Below are 23,378 nucleotides of genomic sequence, written 5' to 3' on the forward strand. Positions count from 1 at the left end.
GAGCGACCATTGGGGGTTTTATGGCCTAAAGGCACAAAGAGGAACATCTGGCTACCCCCAACCAACCAAACAAACACACACACACACACACACACACACACACACACACACACACACACACACACACACACACACACACACACACACGTGTAAGTGATTTACAGTTACTAAATCAGCCTACTATCACCTAAAGAACATATCTAGGATTAAAGACTAATGTCACAGCAGGATTTGAAAAAAAAAAAAAAAAAAAACTTGTCCATGCTTTTATCTTCAGTAGACTGGACACTGAAATGGTGTCTTCACAGGTCTCACAAAAAAAATATATATATTAGAAAGCTGCAGCAGATTCAGAACGCTGCTGCTCGAGTCCTCACTGACACTAAAGAGGCTTCTCAATACTCAAATTTCCCCTCCTCGACTCCTCGGTCCTCCGGTAGTGACCCGGAAATGAATTTCAGCGCGCCATTTTGAAGGACGTCTCATTTCTCTAAATGCACACCGAGGACCGAGGATCGAGCGTCGAGGAGGCTCTCTGGAGGAGCTATAACCGAGGATACACTGATGGTTCCTCCACGGCTCCTCCGCGGATGCATTTCCGGGAACGGTGGAGGCGTGACGCACGGCCGGACTTATCTCAGCCAATGACAGCTCTGCATGCATCCCCTGGATATTATTTGAGAACCTGCTCTCATCGCAACGCGATGTTTACAGTGAGAACAGCTGTGAGGTCCTGCAGAAAGCAGAGCAGTGTGTAAAATATATATCACTCAGTATAACAGGCCTACTCTCTTTATTTGCTTTAGTTTAGTAGATATCTACAAAGAGTCCATATTTTTCTAAAACCATTTAGTGCTTCACAATAAAATACACAACGGCTGTAGCCTGATTATGCTTTAGCAGCTGTAGGTGTGTGTGGTACAGTATGTAGGTGTGTGTTGTACAGTGTGTAGGTGTGTGTGTTGTACAGTGTGTAGGTGTGTGTTGTACAGTGTGTAGGTGCGTGTGTTGTACAGTGTGTTGTACAGTGTGTAGGTGCGTGTGTTGTACAGTGTGTAGGTGCGTGTGTTGTACAGTGTGTAGGTGTGTGTGTTGTACAGTGTGTAGGTGTGTGTTGTACAGTGCGCAGATGCCGCGGACAGACGGGTCTCAGTTGGTTTGATGTCCTTACTTTTAATACTTGCAAATACAACTTTTGGCCCGTAATTTCAATTCCCCATTTCAGCGACCAGAGAGAGAGGGGGGGGGGTATATCCAGTCTCTGACTGTGTTACGTTATTATGAGAGTGCTCTCATACTTTAAATTGTATATATTTATATAAATATATTTGTGTGTGTGTGTCCGCATCTGTAGCCTGTTATTGTCTCATTATACCGCACTCTCAATGAATTCAAATAAAATATGTGGGGGAACAATGTTCAGCTGATCTAACAGAGATTATAAAATATGACAAAACACTCGACAGCTGATGCAGCTGTTGCCACGTCATAATGAACGGACGTCGCTTTAATATGACCGCTCAGAGGAGAGGAGTTCTCATTTCTTTAAACGTCTGCTGCTTCCCCTCCTCTCTCCTCGGTTCCCCTCCTCGGTCCTCCGCTCGCATCTCCTGTGGGCGGGTCTAAGTCTCGAGGAGGGGAGTCGAGGAGGGGAGTCGAGGAGGGGAAATTTGAGTATTGAGAAGCCTCTTAAGAAAGTGGATCACATCACTCCTGCTCTGAAGTCTCTACACTGGCTTCCTGTGTGTCAAAGAATAGATTTCAAAATACTGCTGCTGGTTTATAAAGCACTGAATGGTTTAGGCCCAAAATACATTTCTGACCTCCTGCTAAACTATGAACCATCCAGATCTCTCAGGTCTTCAGGGACTGGTCAGCTTTCTGTCCCCAGAGTCAGAACTAAACATGGTAAAGCAGCGTTCAGTTATTATGCTTTTAATTGAACTAGTCATATCTTAGACCGCACTGCAACTTTTATCCATGTACTTTTCCTTTTAACCCTCTGAGACCCACATAGGACATTTCTGTTTTTTCTGTTAAATTGAACTATTCATATTTTAGACCGCACTGTAACTTTTATCCATGTATTTGTCCTTTTAATGCTTATTTTATTAGCTTTTCTTTTAATGCTTAATGTCTTTCATTTTTTTGTAAGGCACTTTCAATTGCCTTGCGTTGAAAGGTGCTATATACATCTGATGGAGATGGATAGAGGCATTTATTTTAATTGTAGCAGTCAGATTGTGGTTCTGGCAGCATTGTTGAGCATTTTTCATAGATGTGTTTTCATGCCTCTGTGTAAGGCTTAGTCTTTCTATCTGTATAGCCACTGGTGTAACTAAGTTCATAAAGTCAACAGGTACTATACTTGAGCACTATTTTGAGATACTTGTACTTGATTTGAGTATTTAAATGTTTTGCCACTTTATTCTTCTACTTCTACAGTTCAGAGGTACATGGTGTATTTCTACTCCGCTACATGTATTTCATACCTTTTAGTTACTTTACGGATCTGGATGAATGATGTGAAATCTAATCAAGTGTTAAATCAGACTTTAGTTCCACCTGGAGTAAATCCACCAGCTACCCTGCAGTCTACAAAGTACTTCAGACTAGCTGCACCTTCACCAGCTTTGAGAACACTTTGATGATAAATCATTATAAAACACATCATATATATTATTCTGAAATGGACCAATCTGCACAACGACTGTCGCTATTTCCACTATATTTTGATGAGAATACTTTTCTACTTTCACTTGAGTAACATTTTTAATGCAGTACTCTTGCTGTAACATAGTATGCATACACTCTGGTACTTCTACTCAAGAACAAGCGGCTGCAGATTGTCACGTAGTGATCGTCTTCTTAAATAGGACATCTTTGATAATAGATTCTGGCCTATCAGAATCGAGGTGGCGGCGTGGTGTTGTTGCAGGAAGTCCCGACGGAGAATAATTTTGCGGTAACACATCTCGATATACATTGATACAACATTACGTGTTGATAGAACTCATCACATAATGAAATAGGACCCCACGGTTTGATGATTGATAGGTGTGTGGGCTGTCTTCCGTTTTCACACACAGGACAGTGGGGGATCCACGAATGTAAAGTAATTCACACAGCCTTTTTTCCTCTGTGAGGAGCAGCAGGTTCAGCTTCATTTAAATATGTCGTGTAGTAATAGATGGACTTATTTTTTCATCTCAAGAGAATGTGTATTTTATGTTAGTATTTCAAAAAAATCCCCCCAGACAGCGCCGCTGCGGGGTTGGGTTTTCAGCATGTCAATTTTGTCACACAAATGTGCCTTTTATTTCATACAGTTCCATTTGGATTGAGACAGGGAAATAATCCAAACCTCATGCGTGGCGTTTCACCGTCAAGGGGGCGATATAGCCATCTGTATGTCAAATATGTCTTATATGTCTTAAATGACATGATGAATTGGAAATGGGGGACCCTGATGTAAACAAGACGAAAGTCTTTCTCTGGTCTGCATCCCCTTGACAATTGTATTTTTTGAACTGTACTGTACCCAATATACAAGCTGTTAATAAACTTTTCAATCAATCAATCAATCAATATGTAATTACATTTCAAATACTGACTTGAGCCCCACCACTGTATGAGTTAGCCCTACCATAGATTACCCAACAAAAAATACTCAGGAGCTGATAAGTCAATTAATTGCTTATCATGACAGGCACACAATAAAACAGTGGAAACAAACATGTGTTTGACTTTCATTAGTGAATGACACTGTGTGCCCTTTTATAGTCTGAGTCCAATATTGTGCATTTATATATATATATTATATACATATCCTACATATATGCTAAGGTCCCGCTACTGACACGATAGCAGTCATTTCGTGCGCATGTGTGTAATTAAACCCATGATATCGAAATCTCAATCCAGCCAGGTACCCAGAGTTGGCAACCTTGCCCATGCCCCAAATAATATTTGTATTGCAGATCTACATGAATCACACAAACGACCTATTTTGGATTCAAAAGGTGACAAGTTTGCATACCTGCTTGTCATCCATTTCATTACAGAGCTGGGAAATGGTGTATTGATTAGATTCTGATCCGTGCAAGTCCTATTTTAACTGACTTTAGTTTCTAATATTAATGATAATTTGATTTCATCCCATAAATAATTATTTAAATTAACTCAACATTTCACATGATGGATTAGTGTTCCACATTTCCCCACTAATTTCTTTTATGATTGAGCCACTGGTAAAGAGAGACATTGATGATCCTGTGTTCCGTTTGTTGTCTATGGCTTCGGACGGCTTCACTAAAAGTCACCCAGCTCTGCCCTACTACAGACCGGCTGTGTGCAGTCACAGAGATGCTATGGCTGCGCTACATGACATTAATGGTCTGGTCCGAGAATGGACACCATTTCCTGCTCCCAGAGAGAATGACATTCCTCAAACTGAACTTTACAGCCGTTGATACTGTCTCACGTGGGTCTGCTCCCCCCCCCACCGAGCCATGAACTGAAAGCTTGACGTCTGCTCTGAACACTTGGAAGCCTCCCTGTCACACCAGCGCCAAACCCTTGGGTCAGTCAGATGAGTCAAACGGCTTCACTTGGGCACAGGGGTCAGAAATATGACTCTCGTTACCACAGAGTGGGTTTGTTTGTTTTTTAAGGCTATCCATACTGCTATGCAGAGGATGCCTGCAGGTTGGCAAGCTGTGAAAAGCCCCTACCATTTTTAGTATAGGCCTGATGTCAGGGGCCTGTTACTGTCTACTACATATATTCACATTATATAGACCATGAGGCTGCACGGAGCTTAGGCTAAAAATACAACCATTCTGTTCTGCTCTAAAGATTCAATTTATAGATTCTACACACACACACACACACACACACACACACACACACACACACACACACACACACACACACACACACACACACACACACACACACACACACACACACACACACACACACACACACACACACACACACGTGTAAGTGATTTACAGTTACTAAATCAGCCTACTATCACCTAAAGAACATATCTAGGATTAAAGACTAATGTCACAGCAGGATTTGAAAAAAAAAAAAAAAAAAAACTTGTCCATGCTTTTATCTTCAGTAGACTGGACACTGAAATGGTGTCTTCACAGGTCTCACAAAAAAAAAATATATATTAGAAAGCTGCAGCAGATTCAGAACGCTGCTGCTCGAGTCCTCACTGACACTAAAGAGGCTTCTCAATACTCAAATTTCCCCTCCTCGACTCCTCGACTCCTCGGTCCTCCGGTAGTGACCCGGAAATGAATTTCAGCGCGCCATTTTGAAGGACGTCTCATTTCTCTAAATGCACACCGAGGACCGAGGATCGAGCATCGAGGAGGCTCTCTGGAGGAGCTCTAACCGAGGATACACTGATGGTTCCTCCACGGCTCCTCCGCGGATGCATTTCCGGGAACGGTGGAGGCGTGACGCACGGCCGGACTTATCTCAGCCAATGACAGCTCTGCATGCATCCCCTGGATATTATTTGAGAACCTGCTTTCATCGCAACGCGATGTTTACAGTGAGAACAGCTGTGAGGTCCTGCAGAAAGCAGAGCAGTGTGTAAAATATATATCACTCAGTATAACAGGCCTACTCTCTTTATTTGCTTTAGTTTAGTAGATATCTACAAAGAGTCCATATTTTTCTAAAACCATTTAGTGCTTCACATAATAAAATACACAACGGCTGTAGCCTGATTATGCTTTAGCAGCTGTAGGTGTGTGTGGTACAGTATGTAGGTGTGTGTTGTACAGTGTGTAGGTGTGTGTTGTACAGTGTGTAGGTGTGTGTTGTACAGTGTGTAGGTGCGTGTGTTGTACAGTGTGTTGTACAGTGTGTAGGTGCGTGTGTTGTACAGTGTGTAGGTGCGTGTGTTGTACAGTGTGTAGGTGCGTGTGTTGTACAGTGTGTAGGTGTGTGTGTTGTACAGTGTGTAGGTGTGTGTTGTACAGTGCGCAGATGCCGCGGACAGACGGGTCTCAGTTGGTTTGATGTCCTTACTTTTAATACTTGCAAATACAACTTTTGGCCCGTAATTTCAATTCCCCATTTCAGCGACCAGAGAGAGAGGGGAGGGGGGGGGGGGGGGTATATCCAGTCTCTGACTGTGTTACGTTATTATGAGAGTGCTCTCATACTTTAAATTGTATATATTTATATAAATATATTTGTGTGTGTGTGTCCGCATCTGTAGCCTGTTATTGTCTCATTATACCGCACTCTCAATGAATTCAAATAAAATATGTGGGGGAACAATGTTCAGCTGATCTAACAGAGATTATAAAATATGACAAAACACTCGACAGCTGATGCAGCTGTTGCCACGTCATAATGAACGGACGTCGCTTTAATATGACCGCTCAGAGGAGAGGAGTTCTCATTTCTTTAAACGTCTGCTGCTTCCCCTCCTCTCTCCTCGGTTCCCCTCCTCGGTCCTCCGCTCGCATCTCCTGTGGGCGGGTCTAAGTCTCGAGGAGGGGAGTCGAGGAGGGGAGTCGAGGAGGGGAAATTTGAGTATTGAGAAGCCTCTTAAGAAAGTGGATCACATCACTCCTGCTCTGAAGTCTCTACACTGGCTTCCTGTGTGTCAAAGAATAGATTTCAAAATACTGCTGCTGGTTTATAAAGCACTGAATGGTTTAGGCCCAAAATACATTTCTGACCTCCTGCTAAATGATGAACCATCCAGATCTCTCAGGTCTTCAGGGACTGGTCAGCTTTCTGTCCCCAGAGTCAGAACTAAACATGGAGAAGCAGCATTCAGTTATTATGCTTTTAATTGAACTAGTCATATCTTAGACCGCACTGCAACTTTTATCCATGTACTTTTCCTTTTAACCCTCTGAGACCCACATAGGACATTTCTGTTTTTTCTGTTAAATTGAACTATTCATATTTTAGACCGCACTGTAACTTTTATCCATGTATTTGTCCTTTTAATGCTTATTTTATTAGCTTTTCTTTTAATGCTTAATGTCTTTCATTTTTTTGTAAGGCACTTTCAATTGCCTTGCGTTGAAAGGTGCTATATACATCTGATGGAGATGGATAGAGGCATTTATTTTAATTGTAGCAGTCAGATTGTGGTTCTGGCAGCATTGTTGAGCATTTTTCATAGATGTGTTTTCATGCCTCTGTGTAAGGCTTAGTCTTTCTATCTGTATAGCCACTGGTGTAACTAAGTTCATAAAGTCAACAGGTACTATACTTGAGCACTATTTTGAGATACTTGTACTTGATTTGAGTATTTAAATGTTTTGCCACTTTATTCTTCTACTTCTACAGTTCAGAGGTACATGGTGTATTTCTACTCCGCTACATGTATTTCATACCTTTTAGTTACTTTACGGATCTGGATGAATGATGTGAAATCTAATCAAGTGTTAAATCAGACTTTAGTTCCACCTGGAGTAAATCCACCAGCTACCCTGCAGTCTACAAAGTACTTCAGACTAGCTGCACCTTCACCAGCTTTGAGAACACTTTGATGATAAATCATTATAAAACACATCATATATATTATTCTGAAATGGACCAATCTGCACAACGACTGTCGCTATTTCCACTATATTTTGATGAGAATACTTTTCTACTTTCACTTGAGTAACATTTTTAATGCAGTACTCTTGCTGTAACATAGTATGCATACACTCTGGTACTTCTACTCAAGAACAAGCGGCTGCAGATTGTCACGTAGTGATCGTCTTCTTAAATAGGACATCTTTGATAATAGATTCTGGCCTATCAGAATCGAGGTGGCGGCGTGGTCTTGTTGCAGGAAGTCCCGACGGAGAATAATTTTGCGGTAACACATCTCGATATACATTGATACAACATTACGTGTTGATAGAACTCATCACATAATGAAATAGGACCCCACGGTTTGATGATTGATAGGTGTGTGGGCTGTCTTCCGTTTTCACACACAGGACAGTGGGGGATCCACGAATGTAAAGTAATTCACACAGCCTTTTTTCCTCTGTGAGGAGCAGCAGGTTCAGCTTCATTTAAATATGTCGTGTAGTAATAGATGGACTTATTTTTTCATCTCAAGAGAATGTGTATTTTATGTTAGTATTTCAAAAAAAATCCCCCCAGACAGCGCCGCTGCGGGGTTGGGTTTTCAGCATGTCAATTTTGTCACACAAATGTGCCTTTTATTTCATACAGTTCCATTTGGATTGAGACAGGGAAATAATCCAAACCTCATGCGTGGCGTTTCACCGTCAAGGGGGCGATATAGCCATCTGTATGTCAAATATGTCTTATATGTCTTAAATGACATGATGAATTGGAAATGGGGGACCCTGATGTAAACAAGACGAAAGTCTTTCTCTGGTCTGCATCCCCTTGACAATTGTATTTTTTGAACTGTACTGTACCCAATATACAAGCTGTTAATAAACTCTTCAATCAATCAATCAATCAATATGTAATTACATTTCAAATACTGACTTGAGCCCCACCACTGTATGAGTTAGCCCTACCATAGATTACCCAACAAAAAATACTCAGGAGCTGATAAGTCAATTAATTGCTTATCATGACAGGCACACAATAAAACAGTGGAAACAAACATGTGTTTGACTTTCATTAGTGAATGACACTGTGTGCCCTTTTATAGTCTGAGTCCAATATTGTGCATTTATATATATATATTATATACATATCCTACATATATGCTAAGGTCCCGCTACTGACACGATAGCAGTCATTTCGTGCGCATGTGTGTAATTAAACCCATGATATCGAAATCTCAATCCAGCCAGGTACCCAGAGTTGGCAACCTTGCCCATGCCCCAAATAATATTTGTATTGCAGATCTACATGAATCACACAAACGACCTATTTTGGATTCAAAAGGTGACAAGTTTGCATACCTGCTTGTCATCCATTTCATTACAGAGCTGGGAAATGGTGTATTGATTAGATTCTGATCCGTGCAAGTCCTATTTTAACTGACTTTAGTTTCTAATATTAATGATAATTTGATTTCATCCCATAAATAATTATTTAAATTAACTCAACATTTCACATGATGGATTAGTGTTCCACATTTCCCCACTAATTTCTTTTATGATTGAGCCACTGGTAAAGAGAGACATTGATGATCCTGTGTTCCGTTTGTTGTCTATGGCTTCGGACGGCTTCACTAAAAGTCACCCAGCTCTGCCCTACTACAGACCGGCTGAGTGCAGTCACAGAGATGCTATGGCTGCGCTACATGACATTAATGGTCTGGTCCGAGAATGGACACCATTTCCTGCTCCCAGAGAGAATGACATTCCTCAAACTGAACTTTACAGCCGTTGATACTGTCTCACGTGGGTCTGCTCCCCCCCCCACCGAGCCATGAACTGAAAGCTTGACGTCTGCTCTGAACACTTGGAAGCCTCCCTGTCACACCAGCGCCAAACCCTTGGGTCAGTCAGATGAGTCAAACGGCTTCACTTGGGCACAGGGGTCAGAAATATGACTCTCGTTACCACAGAGTGGGTTTGTTTGTTTTTTAAGGCTATCCATACTGCTATGCAGAGGATGCCTGCAGGTTGGCAAGCTGTGAAAAGCCCCTACCATTTTTAGTATAGGCCTGATGTCAGGGGCCTGTTACTGTCTACTACATATATTCACATTATATAGACCATGAGGCTGCACGGAGCTTAGGCTAAAAATACAACCATTCTGTTCTGCTCTAAAGATTCAATTTATAGATTCTATATCAAAATAGTTTGTTCTTATCGTTTCCAATGATGACGTCACCTTAAGTGGAGGAATGCAAACCTGTTTTCAAATGTAAGGTTTTGAATTTGTTTGACATTTCTCAGTAAAGACACCCTCAGACGCCCACTATCATTCATGCTCCTTCAGTGTTAACTCAGATTTCTGTATTGAGAATGGATTATTGTATTGTGTCGACTGCAAAGCTGAATAAGTTGTAATCTGCATTTTATATCACTGAACTTTTACTTGATTATTTATATAATAAACGTTTGTAAACATTTTAACTTGAGGCCGCATCCCTGTCCATCCTTTTATTCTTATCTGCGTGACTTGTCCTAAGGGCTCGTATTGGGGAACCCAGGTTAGCGTTAAGTATCCTAACCCCCTTTTATTATCGCAGCCCCCCTCCCCGGTGGGGCAGGTCACAATAGCTTATTTTATTAACACGCTAATTTGATATGAAAATCAATGGAGGCTGAGATAACTTTGTAGGAAGACCTACCGTCCATGATGGCCCTGAGCTGTGTTTTATTTGTTAACTTCATATTTTTCATTTCCTAAAACATTTATTTTCCTCTCATATTAACAGTGTGGATCATTGAGACAGCGTGGCGTCCAGAGTCTTATCCCGTTTCCCCACTTCCTCTGAGGGGACAGCACGGAGGGGGGGCATGAAGAAAGACCTGCACCAGCTTCATCCACGCTGGCGTTACTGTTATCACTGGCTCAGTGTCATTTCATTTGACCAAATGTCTTTACATATACACTTAATAGATGTTATTATTATCCACCTTTTTGTTTTATGTCCTTTTATCTAAAACATTCTTTGAGACTTCATCTTCTGGTTCAAATTTCAATAAATGTAATTTGTATAATCACTCTTTTGTCTTTATTCTACATGAAAATGTTAGAGATTCCATTCAAATCTGTTGATTATTCAGATCTTCCTCCGGAATAGTATGTCGAATTTTGAATGCTAAAAGTATATCATTTTCTCACAGGAGAATGAAACAACACCGGTTTTATCCATTGTGTATGAATGCTTCAGCTCTTCAGACCAACATAGTAAGATGTGAGCATGTTCCTAATTGTGTTGGTATGCAGCCTAGGTCTGCTCTGTTTAATAAAGCAAATCTGCCACTTTTATATTGTAGAATTTGTTAAATTAAAGCAGTCTTTAATTGTTCGTCCTAACAATATGGTTTGAAATGTAACATGTCTTTGAAAAAATAATAGTATACAGTTTATATTGTGTATCAACTTTAGCTTGAAAATACATTTTAACCTATAAAATAAATAGACAGACACTTTGTAAATCCCAAATTGAGACTTTTTATTTCTGCTTTTACTCTTTCTGCTTTTAGTATCTTTACTACATTCACACAATGCCCATATGGCCTGGAAAGGGCCAGTGGCTGAAGGGGGGACCTGACACAGACGGCCTGGAAAGGGCCAGTGGCTGAAGGGGGGACCTCACAAGGACGGCCTGGGAAAGGCCAGTGGCTGAAGGGGGGGCCTCACACGGACGGCCTGGAAAGGGCCAGTGGCTGAAGGGGGGGCCTCACAAGGACGGCCTGGGAAAGGCCAGTGGCTGAAGGGGGGGCCTCACACGGACGGCCTGGAAAGGGCCAGTGGCTGAAGGGGGGGCCTCACACGGACGGCCTGGAAAGGGCCAGTGGCTGAAGGGGGGACCTGACATGGATGGCCTGGAAAGGGCCAGTGGCTGAAGGGGGGACCTGACACGGACGGCCTGGAAAGGGCCAGTGGCTGAAGGGGGGACCTGACATGGATGGCCTGGAAAGGGCCAGTGGCTGAAGGGGGGACCTGACACGGACGGCCTGTGAAGGGTCAGTGGCTGAGCAGGCGACCTCCCCCGGGAACAAAGATGATGAACCAACACAGAACAAAGGACACACACAGGACTTATCACAGACACAAGACACACTGGGGAGGGCATGCAAAACAAACACGGGGGTAGAAATTGAAAATAATCGGACAATAACACAAGCAGGAAACAAAGGTGCAGGAAGTAGAACAAGACAGGAGAAAATACATTTCAAAATAAGACAGGAAACAGAAATAACTTTAGGTTTGTGACATGTTCCTCGGTAAGCCAAACAAATACTTTGTTTGAAATGTAATTATTTAAATGTAACGGCCCGTCCACACAGCGGCGTGCGTTTAAGCTTGGCGGTGGGCGTGTCTGAAGCTTGGGGAGTTCTCGCGAGCAATGCGACCAACAACCAATCACATGAATCTCCCGCCATCGACAAACAGTTTACGAAGTAAACTGGATATAAACTCCCCAAACAGGCGAAAACCTACCAGTTTCACCCACTATTTCTGCCACCTCCCTCCATGCCTGGCTCCTCCGGTTTGTATCCCAGTAGGTGAACAGGGACTGATTGTACAAGACCGGGTGATTCCCTACCGCTATGATTAATTTCTCCTCCATTTTTTGGAATATGAGGAAATGACCTGCGGCGTGTCTCTCCCAGCATACACGCGGTTTGATTGGCTGGCGCTTGTACTGGCAGATTTACATAAACGGGATTTGATTGGCTGACGCTTCCACCGAAGCTTCAGAAGCTTCAAAAGTTCAAAATTTCTCAACTTTTGCAGCGAGCCACGCCAGCAAAAGCTCCGCTTCGCTTCCCACAATGCAGTTCGGCAAAAAGTGACGTCACCCCATTCAAGTGAATGGTGAAGCTTTCAATGCACGCCGCTGTGTGGATGTGCCGTAAGGGTAATGTAGGTGTTACCATGGAGATCTAACCCGTTGAAAAGAGAACCATGTCGTAGGACCGGAAACCCAGAGTTTTCCCTGAAGTTAGCCGGCTTCGTAGTACAGGCCTCTGGTCTTCCCCAGTGCTTCCGTTGTTTTTGTTTATACGGATACAGGGCCCCAAAACACTATATGATGGCCCATGAAACACTTAATATTATTTGGTAATAAGTCAGATAAAGGATGCTCAGTAGGTTTGTGTTGGTGTGCAAGAAAAGCACAGAGTAACATTTAGAAGTGGCTGAGCGGTGTTCAAGTGAGCACTGAGCCACTACGAGAACTGTAAGTGTCAGTCTGTAAGATTGAGCTAACTTTGTCTAAAAGTTGGTTCATGTGCATCATCTGCAGACCAATGGACTCCAAGTATTTTGTGAAAAAAAGTATTAACAGGGAGCAGACAGAAGAAAAAGAACACTTCAGTTTTTACATATTTATTTAGTTTTATTAATCATGGAGCACAACACATAAGCAAAAAGACAACCTATTACTATTATATCATATTTTTTATTAAAAATTGAATCATAACAAAGTGAAATTATTTAGATTTTCCAAGCATTTTCCCACAAATGTCAGACTTAATAAGTTGTGATATAATTGAACCCCGGTAAAAGTAGTTGTACATGTTCAAAGGTGCAGAGATACAAATAAAGAGAATAGTATAAGACGTTGCAGGCTTTCAAGTCATGTGACTTTGTGTATCTGTGCAACACAGACGACCCACAATGCAGCCGAGTACAAAGCTATTACTGATTTGATAACGAGAGCAAATGAAAACTCTGATACCTTTAACCCTGATGTTTCATTATCAGTGTTGGGACTAACGCGTTTAACGCAACTACTTTTTGCGGTAACTAATAGCGTTACTAGTTACCTATTCCCATTAAGTAACGCCATTATTATTACTGTGATTTAAATGGGTGCGTTACTGCGTTACATTATGTGATGGAACTGAACCGAACCTCCCTACGGATGGAGCTTACAGGCGAATACAGCGATGTCCTCTCACAGTACCATGGAAAAGCGAAAGTGACCAGAGAGGAGTGATGATTGGTTAACGCGGGGTAACATTTCAGGGTAAGCCAATCAGAGACAGAGTTGGGCGGGTCTTGCCTTATGAGGAAAATACACACACACGAACACTTACTAATGCTAACACACACACACACACACACGGCAATGCTCACCACCAGCACACACACACACAATGGCAGATGCAAGTATCAGCGAGAGCAGCAGCGCATTTGCAACTTGGAAATATAACCATAACCACTATGTTCAATTTGTGGGGATAAAGAACGCACAAAATATTACGGTAAAATGTTAATTGTGTGCAGGACAGAAAGCATTGTCCACATCGAAAAACAGCAATGCCAATCTGTATGCCAATGAAGCACCTAAGTAATGTAGCCTACATGGGGCGATAAAGCTAGTCGCCAAAGACCCCACCGTGTCAACCACCGGCAGTGACCCAGATGGAGCAACACCATCTAAACAGCCAAAAAACGATTTTTATTTAAATCGCCACATGTCACCCAGAGTCAACTAAACAGATTGATTGCCAGATATGTTGTTGAGGACATGCTGCCCATCGCAACGGTCGAGTCTGTTGCCTTCAGAGAACTAGTCCGCAAAAAACAACACAAAAACTTGTATTTTTAAAGTAACTTGTTACTTTTATAATTGAGTAACTAATAAAGTAACTAGTTACTTTTTTGAGAGCAGTAACTATAACTATTATTAGTTACTTTTTAAAAGTAACTTACCCAACACTGTTCATTATTGAGAGCCACAGCTGACTCACTCATTTCTAGTTTTGGCTAACATGCACACAGATGACAGATTCGTCAGTATTTGACATTGCTCCCTTGATGGTTATGTGATCCCCCACATAAGTGAGCCTGGAGCTATCCGCATCTTGTCTGCTAAACGTGGTTGGATGGCCATAGATCATCTGTTGATAAAGATCATAATCAGACTGTGTGCACTTATCAAAAACTCCCAATGCGTACAAGTTGGAGTACAGGATTAAATCATAGGGCACTTGAAACATGACAGCTATTTTCTCAGCTGTCTGATTTGTATCCTTGTTCCGGAGATCGTAGGTAACGACGCCAACAGATCCTGTAGCTGTTCCTTTATGCTTCCTGACTAGTGCTTTCCCAGAGGCTCCAGGGGCAACAGTCGGTGGTAAAGGTGTAATACAGGATCCACTATCAATGTACATCCTGTTCATGGGGGGGGGGAGAAAAACTTTGATTATCAGAGAATATTTAAGGAGAACGTATTTACTTGATGAAAGATTTCAGACACCTTGGGTTGACAAATGTGTAGTTAGCACATTTATTCTCAATCTCAATGCTGTACGATGTTCCTGAACCCATGACTGCCGCCGCCCCGATGGCTGTGCAAGACCTGTTCAGACACACAGAGCACAAAACAGTCACATTCTGATTTCATTTTCATTTCAGTTGACAGGCAGTACCCTGCAAAGGCTGACCACTTCAAAATATCCCTTTTAAAAGATGTGTTGTTAAACATCTCTTGATCCATACCCTTAAAATGCGAGACTATTGTTACGTTAGACTCTGCACAGCTCTCCCGTTCACCATCAGCCAGATTAAGAGATGGGTGTTATATTAAAACCTTTCCAGGGCCAGGAACAGATTTCATTTGAATGACACAAACGGTGAAAAAACATAGCATCATAGTAAACGGTGTATGTTGTGTTTCGTGTATCATATATCTCTGAAATAGCTTGAATCCACCTTGGCCATGACTTTGACACATGCTTTGCCTGGATGTATACATTCGTTGGTGCTTAGGCATGTCAATGGACAGCATGAAGTGAAGGTTCACATCACATACTTGTTTGTGGGTGGAAATATCGAAATAGCAAAAAACAACTATTCACACCCATGTGCAACGATACAGAGTTTTCTCAATACAAAACATATGAGTTATGTATTATATTAACATTAACACAAACAAGTGCCCTCACTCTTACCGATACACCGAGGGTCACATGACTCCAAGCACCAAGCAACATGAAGTAAACCAGAGGGTACTGTAAGATATATATATGACCTGAAGTAATACACATAAGGACTATTTAAACTGCAGCTATGTTCATGTGGAGGAGACACAGAGGGACTCTTTAAACTGCAGCTATGTTCCTGTGGAGGAGAAACAGAGGTACTCTTTAAACTGCAGCTATGTTCATGTGGAGGAAACACAGAGGGACTCTTTAAACTGCATATGTTCCTGTGGAGGAGACACAGAGGGACTCTTTAAACTGCATATGTTCCTGTGGAGGAGACACAGGCGGACTCTTTAAACTGCAGCTATGTTCATGTGGAGGAGACACAGAGGGACTCTTTAAACTGCATATGTTCCTGTGGAGGAGAAACAGAGGGACTCTTTAAACTGCAGCTATGTTCATGTGGAGGAGACACAGAGGGACTCTTTAAACTGCATATGTTCCTGTGGAGGAGACACAGAGGGACTCTTTAAACTGCGTATGTTCCTGTGGAGGAGACACAGAGGGACTCTTTAAACTGCGTATGTTCCTGTGGAGGAGACACAGAGGGACTCTTTAAACTGCGTATGTTCCTGTGGAGGAGACACAGAGGGACTCTTTAAACTGCGTATGTTCCTGTGGAGGAGACACAGAGGGACTCTTTAAACTGCAGCTATGTTTCTGTGGAGGAGACACAGAGGGACTCTTTAAACTGCAGCTATATTCCTGTGGAGGAGACACAGAGGGACTCTTTAAACTGCATATGTTCCTGTGGAGGAGACACAGAGGGACTCTTTAAACTGCGTATGTTCCTGTGGAGGAGACACAGAGGGACTCTTTAAACTGCGTATGTTCCTGTGGAGGAGACACAGAGGGACTCTTTAAACTGCGTATGTTCCTGTGGAGGAGACACAGAGGGACTCTTTAAACTGCGTATGTTCCTGTGGAGGAGACACAGAGGGACTCTTTAAACTGCAGCTATGTTTCTGTGGAGGAGACACAGAGGGACTCTTTAAACTGCAGCTATATTCCTGTGGAGGAGACACAGAGGGACTCTTTAAACTGCAGCTATGTTCCTGTGGAGGAGACACAGAGGGACTCTTTAAACTGCAGCTATGTTCCTGTGGAGGAGACACAGAGGGACTCTTTAAACTGCAGCTTTGTTCCTGTGGAGGAGACACAGAGGGACTCTTTAAACTGCAGCTATGTTCCTGTGGAGGAGACACAGAGGGACTCTTTAAACTGCAGCTATGTTCCTGTGGAGGAGACACAGAGGGACTCTTTAAACTGCAGCTATGTTCCTGTGGAGGAGACACAGAGGGACTCTTTAAACTGCAGCTATGTTCCTGTGGAGGAGACACAGAGGGACTCTTTAAACTGCAGCTATGTTCCTGTGGAGGAGACACAGAGGGACTCTTTAAACTGCAGCTATGTTTCTGTGCTGCTTCACTGAGAACAGCTTTAAAGAGACCCTCTTTTCTTGCTCTAATAGTGTTCCACACCAAAGAGCTCTAGATGCTTATTTATAAAAAGGTAAAACGTGACACAAAAGGTTTTTCAATAATATTCAATGTGTCTAAGTGGGAAATAAAGGAGTACACTAACCAGAGACACAGGGGGTGAGGAAGAGGAGCAGCAGGATGAGGAAGAGCATCTTCTCCATGTGAGAGGACACACACACACACACACAAACACACACACACACATTAGAACACATACAGTCTGTCTTTAGTCATCACAATACATCGGAGGACTGACAGTAGCATATTTCTGACACTAGGTGGCATCAAATTTAATGTGAACTGAACCAGGAGATATTTCTGCTTTGAGATCAGTGAACAAAGCAGAAAGAGAGGACAAACTGAACCCCTTCAGTTTTAATAACAGTAATTGTTAGGAGAATATCACTCGACACCAGTTTGAGAATCAATAGTCAGGTAGGCTACTAATTGATTCTTGCAAGAAGGAGCAGAGTTAAGTCACATACAAAGGATATGGTTCAACTCACACACAGGTATGAGGTATGCTGCTCAAACGAGCAGGAAGTAGCTTATAGTCTAAAGTCAGGAGGTATATAGTCTAAAGTCAGGAGGTACCAAACAGTGTCGTAAATCGGTTTGGTGGGAAGGCGTCGGGACATCTCTGGAAAGGCTCTTCGCCCCTCAAAGAGGAGAGGACAGGGGCGGTTCTAGGGGGGCCAGGGGGGGGCAGTGCCCCCCTAACACTGACCTCTGACCCCCCTGTGGCCCCCCTAAGAATCTTTTTTTTTTTTTAAATGTATATTTTCTGGTACTCGGTTTGCCAAAAACCGCAGGATTTTGTTGCTGTAATGTGAGATTGTGCAGACACCCTTATGTAAAGTAGAGATGTAACTGTTCATTGCCTTTATTTTTATATAAATATGGTGTGAGTGCAAACATTGCACAATAACTTAAGCTGAAGCTAACAGTAATAACTATAAGATCTATCCGAAATAAATAAGTGTACTGAAACAAATACTAATAAATGTATTGCATTGTTTTCTTATGTGCAATTACTTCATACTGTCTAGTTCTCTTTTTCGTCCTGCATTTATTGTGCCCCCCTCAGAAAATAACTGGCCCCCCAGTGGCACCCCCAGTCAAATTGGTCTAGAACCGCCACTGGGAGAGGAGACAAAGTGTGTGTGCTCTCGTTGGAATCAACAACTTGAATGATGCCCTGCCTTCTCCTATCTACGAAGAGGCAGCTGCGAGGAGTAAAGTACCGGAGAATGAAACCTAACTTTGACTCTTGTCAAAATTCTTCCCTTTTATCAGGGGCGTAACAACTGCACGTCGCCGGTGACTAACGTATATCACCAGCTTTCTCTTTTTTTATTAATCTCTTTCCAAATCCCCCGGTTTAATCTGCTTTTGCTGCAGTTTCTGTAAACAAAGTGCACAAAACTAATAAACACGTTGACACTCTGCTACACACAGACACCGGTATGTGATCATAAGAAATGTATATAAAAATTAGGGCTGTCAGTCGATTAAAATAGTTAATCGCGATTAATCGCAAATTAATCGCACATTTTTTATCTGTTCTAAATGTACCTTAGATGAATATTTTTCAAGTTGTTAATACTCTTATCAACATATGAGTGGACAAATATGCTTTATGCAAATGTTTATTATCATTTGAACAATGACAAATATTCTCATGAATATTAAACACAACAACCTCTGAACATTACAAATATTCGCCTCAATTCAACCTGGAACCTCTCTCATACAATACAAATGGTGTGTGTGTGTGTGTGTGTGTGTGTGTGTGTGTGTGTGTGTATATATGTGTGTGTGTGTGTTGGATCGTTGGAGCTATGTGCAACTCAAGGCATATGCTCGACCGGGAGCTGCCTGGACGCTGCAATCATGTTGCTGCAATCATGAGTGTGCTGACTTCTCCTACAATGTCCCGCTGTCTGGCTTCCTGCATAAAGTCAAGTGCTCGGTGCAGTTGTGGCGAAATGTCGCTCCTCTGTTTTCATCTAAACAGCTCCTTATATCCGTTAGCGCAGCTAGCTAGCACCAGATGCTAACAACAACAACAACAACAATGCACGTAAGGTCTCTCTCTCGCTCGCTCGGGCCACACATACACACACCCTCCCGGTCCTCCCGATGGCCAGTCGGTGCCTGCCGGTGAGCGTGGAAGTGTGGTCTGCCACAAGCGGGCGGCAGGAGCGGGGCTGTCAGCAGATGATATTTTAAACTCGATACGCTCTGAATCTACGGGGCGGCCGAGGAAAAAAAATACACATGGGTTAGACGCGTTAAAATAATTAGTGGCGTTAATTTTTTTTTGCGTTAACGCGTTATTAACGCGTTAACTTGACAGCCCTAATAAAAATACTACTTCATTTTCAGGTTATTCTCATACAACTATATTAATTGTCTATTTTAGTTAAACAGTTTACAGTTTGAAGAATAATATGCGCATTGAATATATTCTCTGGTGTAGTCCTAAACGATAGCTGGGGATTCTGGGTATTCTTCTGCCATCCTTTACTCCGAAAAAATATTTGTTTCTCCGAATCGAAGGGGAAAAATACAAAAGCATTGCACACAATTTAAACCAATCAATGTTGTGTAATTAACAAGGATAATCTGGTGTTTTTTAGTCGATGAGTAGTGCAGATATCACTGTAAAATCAATCGACAGTAAGAGGAATACTTACTTCCGGGTGTACAATTCTCCGTTATCCAATGGGAATGGACGCTCACGTTGCCTTTAAGGGCAGCCGACACAAACGAATGCCGTGCTTCTATGAGCGTCAAATCCCGCCGCAGATGGGAATACATTGCAATCAGTTGAAAGCTATTTGCGTCCCTTTATGACGCTGCAGGAGCCTAGGAGCGTCAAAACTGGACGCCACGGACATTGACCAAACGTCGCTCCTGGACGATTAGGGAGTGAGAGTGTGTTGCAGTGAAAGGCGACCAATGGGAACCTTTGCTTTATTAATAAGAGCGGACTGTTGATATTGAACGACTGCAATTAGCCAATCAGAGAGAAGGAGATCCACTGCCTGCTTATTGATTTGAACAGCTGTTTTCTAGAAGTAACATATGGTAGTGCAGTTCAGGGACCAATCATTGAGCAATGCTATGAATCCTGCTGTCTCCAGACGCATGAGAATACAAGACCAACTGAACCCCTTCAGTTTTGTTTCAGAATCTCTCTGAATAATAATTATTATTATTATTATTATTATTATAATAATAATAGTGAATGTGTAAGGTTGAAGGGACAGCTTTTGCATTCAACCTTACACAGTTCAATAATTTAGTTTTTTTTTAACTATTGCTGGGTGAGGTGTCTCCACTTTCTGCTGTAAGATGACTCACTAACATAACGTATTTTCTGAAGATAAAATCCAGTTTGAGTAAAACTGTTGAAACTCTGTCCAGATGCCAAGACAAACCCTGCCTCGGTGCCACAGTCAACATTATTCTCTCTGTTCATGTAAAGTGGAGGGAAATGCAGTGAGAAAGCCTCCCCAATCTCTAATCTATCGACCATGGATTCGTAACATCATTTCCCAGGAGAGAACAATTATACTATAGTATAAGTGGCATGTCTTTTTTCTAAACCTCTAATCATATTTTAAATCTGAATGCTATTCGTGCTCATGATATAAAAATAAGAACCAATATGTGCTTAGGCCTACCCTTCCAGCGAGACGAGCGAGATCAAAACAAACATTGGTTCCTGCTTTTCAAGAGCAGATGGTTCCTACAATAATAACGTTCCTGTTTTCACAAACTAGACACTGGTACCAAGTTACAAAAATTCAAATAATAATAATATAAAGTAACCTTTAAGTTACTTACATTTGTATGAATATATTCAATGCACATATTATTCTTCAAACTGTAAACTGTTTAACTAAAATAGACAATTAAAATATTCGTATGAGAATAACCAGAAAATTAAGTAGGCTAGTATGTTTATGTACTTTTCTTTATGATCACATACCGGTCTCTGTGTGCAGCAGAGTGCAGACGTGTTTATTAGTTGTGTGCACTTTGTTCACAGAAACTGCAGCAAAAGCAGATTCAAGCGGGGGATTTGGAAAGAGCTTAACCAAAAAAGGGGATGCGGGTAATATACGTTAGTCACAAAGTGAGGACAGCTCCTGTTTCTTGCAGAGATAGAGATAAGAGGTTCATCTCAACAGGGGAGCAACAGAAAGCAGCAGTAAGATATATGTATTTAATAAAGTAGAAACATGTATTCTTACCTTTAAATAGTTGAGACTGCAGAGACCTCAGTGCGGACAGTTTTGTTTGTATGTCCGATTACAACAGAAGTAGTTCACAGGTCTCTGGTTCGCAGCTAGAGTTACAAAGGGGGCGTTTCCACTATCAACGGCAGATCGGTGGGCAGTAGCCAAGGATATAAATGTCATGTTGTGAACCCTGTGAGTATCTTAAACCAGTAAATGGAAGAGCGTCTGAGAGGCGTTTCTACTTTTTGCATTTTACTTTACTAAATGGTCAAATTGTCATTGGAGCGAGGGGCGGGGCGAAACTCACAGAAGAATAACATAATTCATTTCATAGTTAAATTAAATAAATTAATACTTTATTTAATGTCAAATTAAAATTGTTAAAATATTGCATGATTTAATAATAATAATAATAATTCCTTACATTTATTATAGCGCTTTTCCAGATGCTCAAAGCGCTTTACAAATACACATTACACATATGCAATGGTCATGTACTGTACAATACAGTACAATACAGTTTGTTTTATTTGTTGCACCAATGTGAAGAAGTGTTTGTGGTTTTTTGTGTCTTAATTTTTGCCGATAGCCTCCTTCCCTCAGCCAGGAGTCAGGACAGTGAAAATGGGTCATGGAGGGGTCTTCCAGCAGGACAATGACCCTGCACATACGGCCAAGGCAACACAGGAGTGGCTAAAGAAGAAGCTCATTCATGTGATGGAGGGGCCTAGCCAGTATCCGGACCTTAATCCCATAGAAAGTGTGTGGAGGGAGCTGAAGCTTCCAGGTGCCAAACGTCAGCCTCAAAAGCTTCAGGATTTGGAGAGGATCTTCAGAGAAGAGTGGACCACAATCCTTCCTGACATGTGCACACACCTGGAGACCAGCTACAAGAAGAGTCTGACCTCTGTCTGTCCAACAAGGGTTTCTCCACCAAGAACTAAGAATATTCTTTCTCTCACTGTTAAAATAAACCTACCATTAAAATAATAGATTGTTATTTTCTTTGTAAGTGGGCAAACTTACAAAATCTGCAAGGGATCAAATACTTATTTCCTCCACTGTATTTATTGGAAACATTCCTGTGTTCCAAACATGCACTTCTCCTTCCGTCCACCAGATGGCCTCAGTCTGTAACTTTTCACATACTCACCTGTTTCCCTTTATCCAATCACCCCACAGTATTTAACCAGCCCACCTCCACCTGCAGTTTGCACCATAATCAATATAGCTTCATGTCTTTGCTTTAAAGTCGTTTTTATAAATAAATCAGTGACATTATTTAATCTGCCTGATTGTCCTCTCTTATTTCTGCCTCTCTACCAACCTGATCTCACCAGAATGCATGACTCCACCACGACTCCTTAACACCGCATTGCGTGGTGGACTCACGAACTTTGTTACATTTACGTGTCGGCACCACGCAAACAACCCCAATGTAAAGTGAATGAGGCTCCTTTGTCGTGGTGCACACACGCATTTCTACAACGTCCTGCAGTGAGCTTTTATTCTATAAAACGTTTTTAAAATCTACTTTAGCTTGTAGTAACTCACGGGAGGCTTCTTTTATTTTATTTGTATTCATAATAATTTTTATTTTTCGTCAGAATGTATTATGGTGCATTAGTTACGAATTGTTGGTCTCAAAAAACAGTGCATTGTGTGTGTAATACAACTGTGATTTGTATTACATTAGTTCGTTTTTAAGGAAGCCCAGAGCTTCAGCTGTGCATAGATTGTTCCCTTTAGTTAACGTTTTTTAAAAGAACATTATATTCCGATTCGATCATGTCCCCTTTATTGTATTACGGAGAGCAATGTGAGCGTCCATTCCCATTGGATAACGTAGGATTTTACACCCGGAAGTAAGTATACTCTTTACTGTCGATTGATTTTACAGTGATATCTGCACTACTCATCAACTCAAAAACACCAGATTATCCTTGTTGATTACACAACATTGGTTGGTTTAAATTGTGTGCAATGCTTTTGTAATTTTCCCCTTCGATTCGGAGAAACAAATATTTGTTCAGTTTAGGATGGCC

The 23,378-nt window shown here is 41.8% G+C and overlaps 1 protein-coding gene and 1 long non-coding RNA gene across 2 annotated transcripts in view; one reads left to right on the forward strand and one right to left on the reverse strand.

The window, feature by feature from the left end:
- Positions 1-10,559, forward strand: part of LOC117442352 (carbonic anhydrase-like) — a 55,539-nt gene extending 44,980 nt beyond the window's left edge. Inside the window, exon 9 of the mRNA XM_071202400.1 lies at positions 10,367-10,559. Within this exon, the coding sequence (XP_071058501.1) occupies positions 10,367-10,426 (60 nt within the window). The 3' untranslated portion in view covers positions 10,427-10,559. The remainder of the gene's footprint in view (positions 1-10,366) is intronic.
- A 4,375-nt stretch (positions 10,560-14,934) lies between these two features.
- On the reverse strand, positions 14,935-21,502 carry LOC139433401 (uncharacterized). Its single transcript, XR_011642885.1, has 3 exons — positions 21,346-21,502; positions 17,184-17,232; positions 14,935-14,974 (listed from the first exon to the last, which is right to left on the reverse strand). It is a non-coding gene; the product is annotated as an uncharacterized lncRNA (long non-coding RNA).
- Between the last annotated feature and the right edge of the window lie 1,876 nt (positions 21,503-23,378).

The sequence above is a fragment of the Pseudochaenichthys georgianus genome, unplaced genomic scaffold (genome assembly GCF_902827115.2).
Source record: "Pseudochaenichthys georgianus unplaced genomic scaffold, fPseGeo1.2 scaffold_416_arrow_ctg1, whole genome shotgun sequence".
Taxonomy (NCBI): domain Eukaryota; kingdom Metazoa; phylum Chordata; class Actinopteri; order Perciformes; family Channichthyidae; genus Pseudochaenichthys; species Pseudochaenichthys georgianus.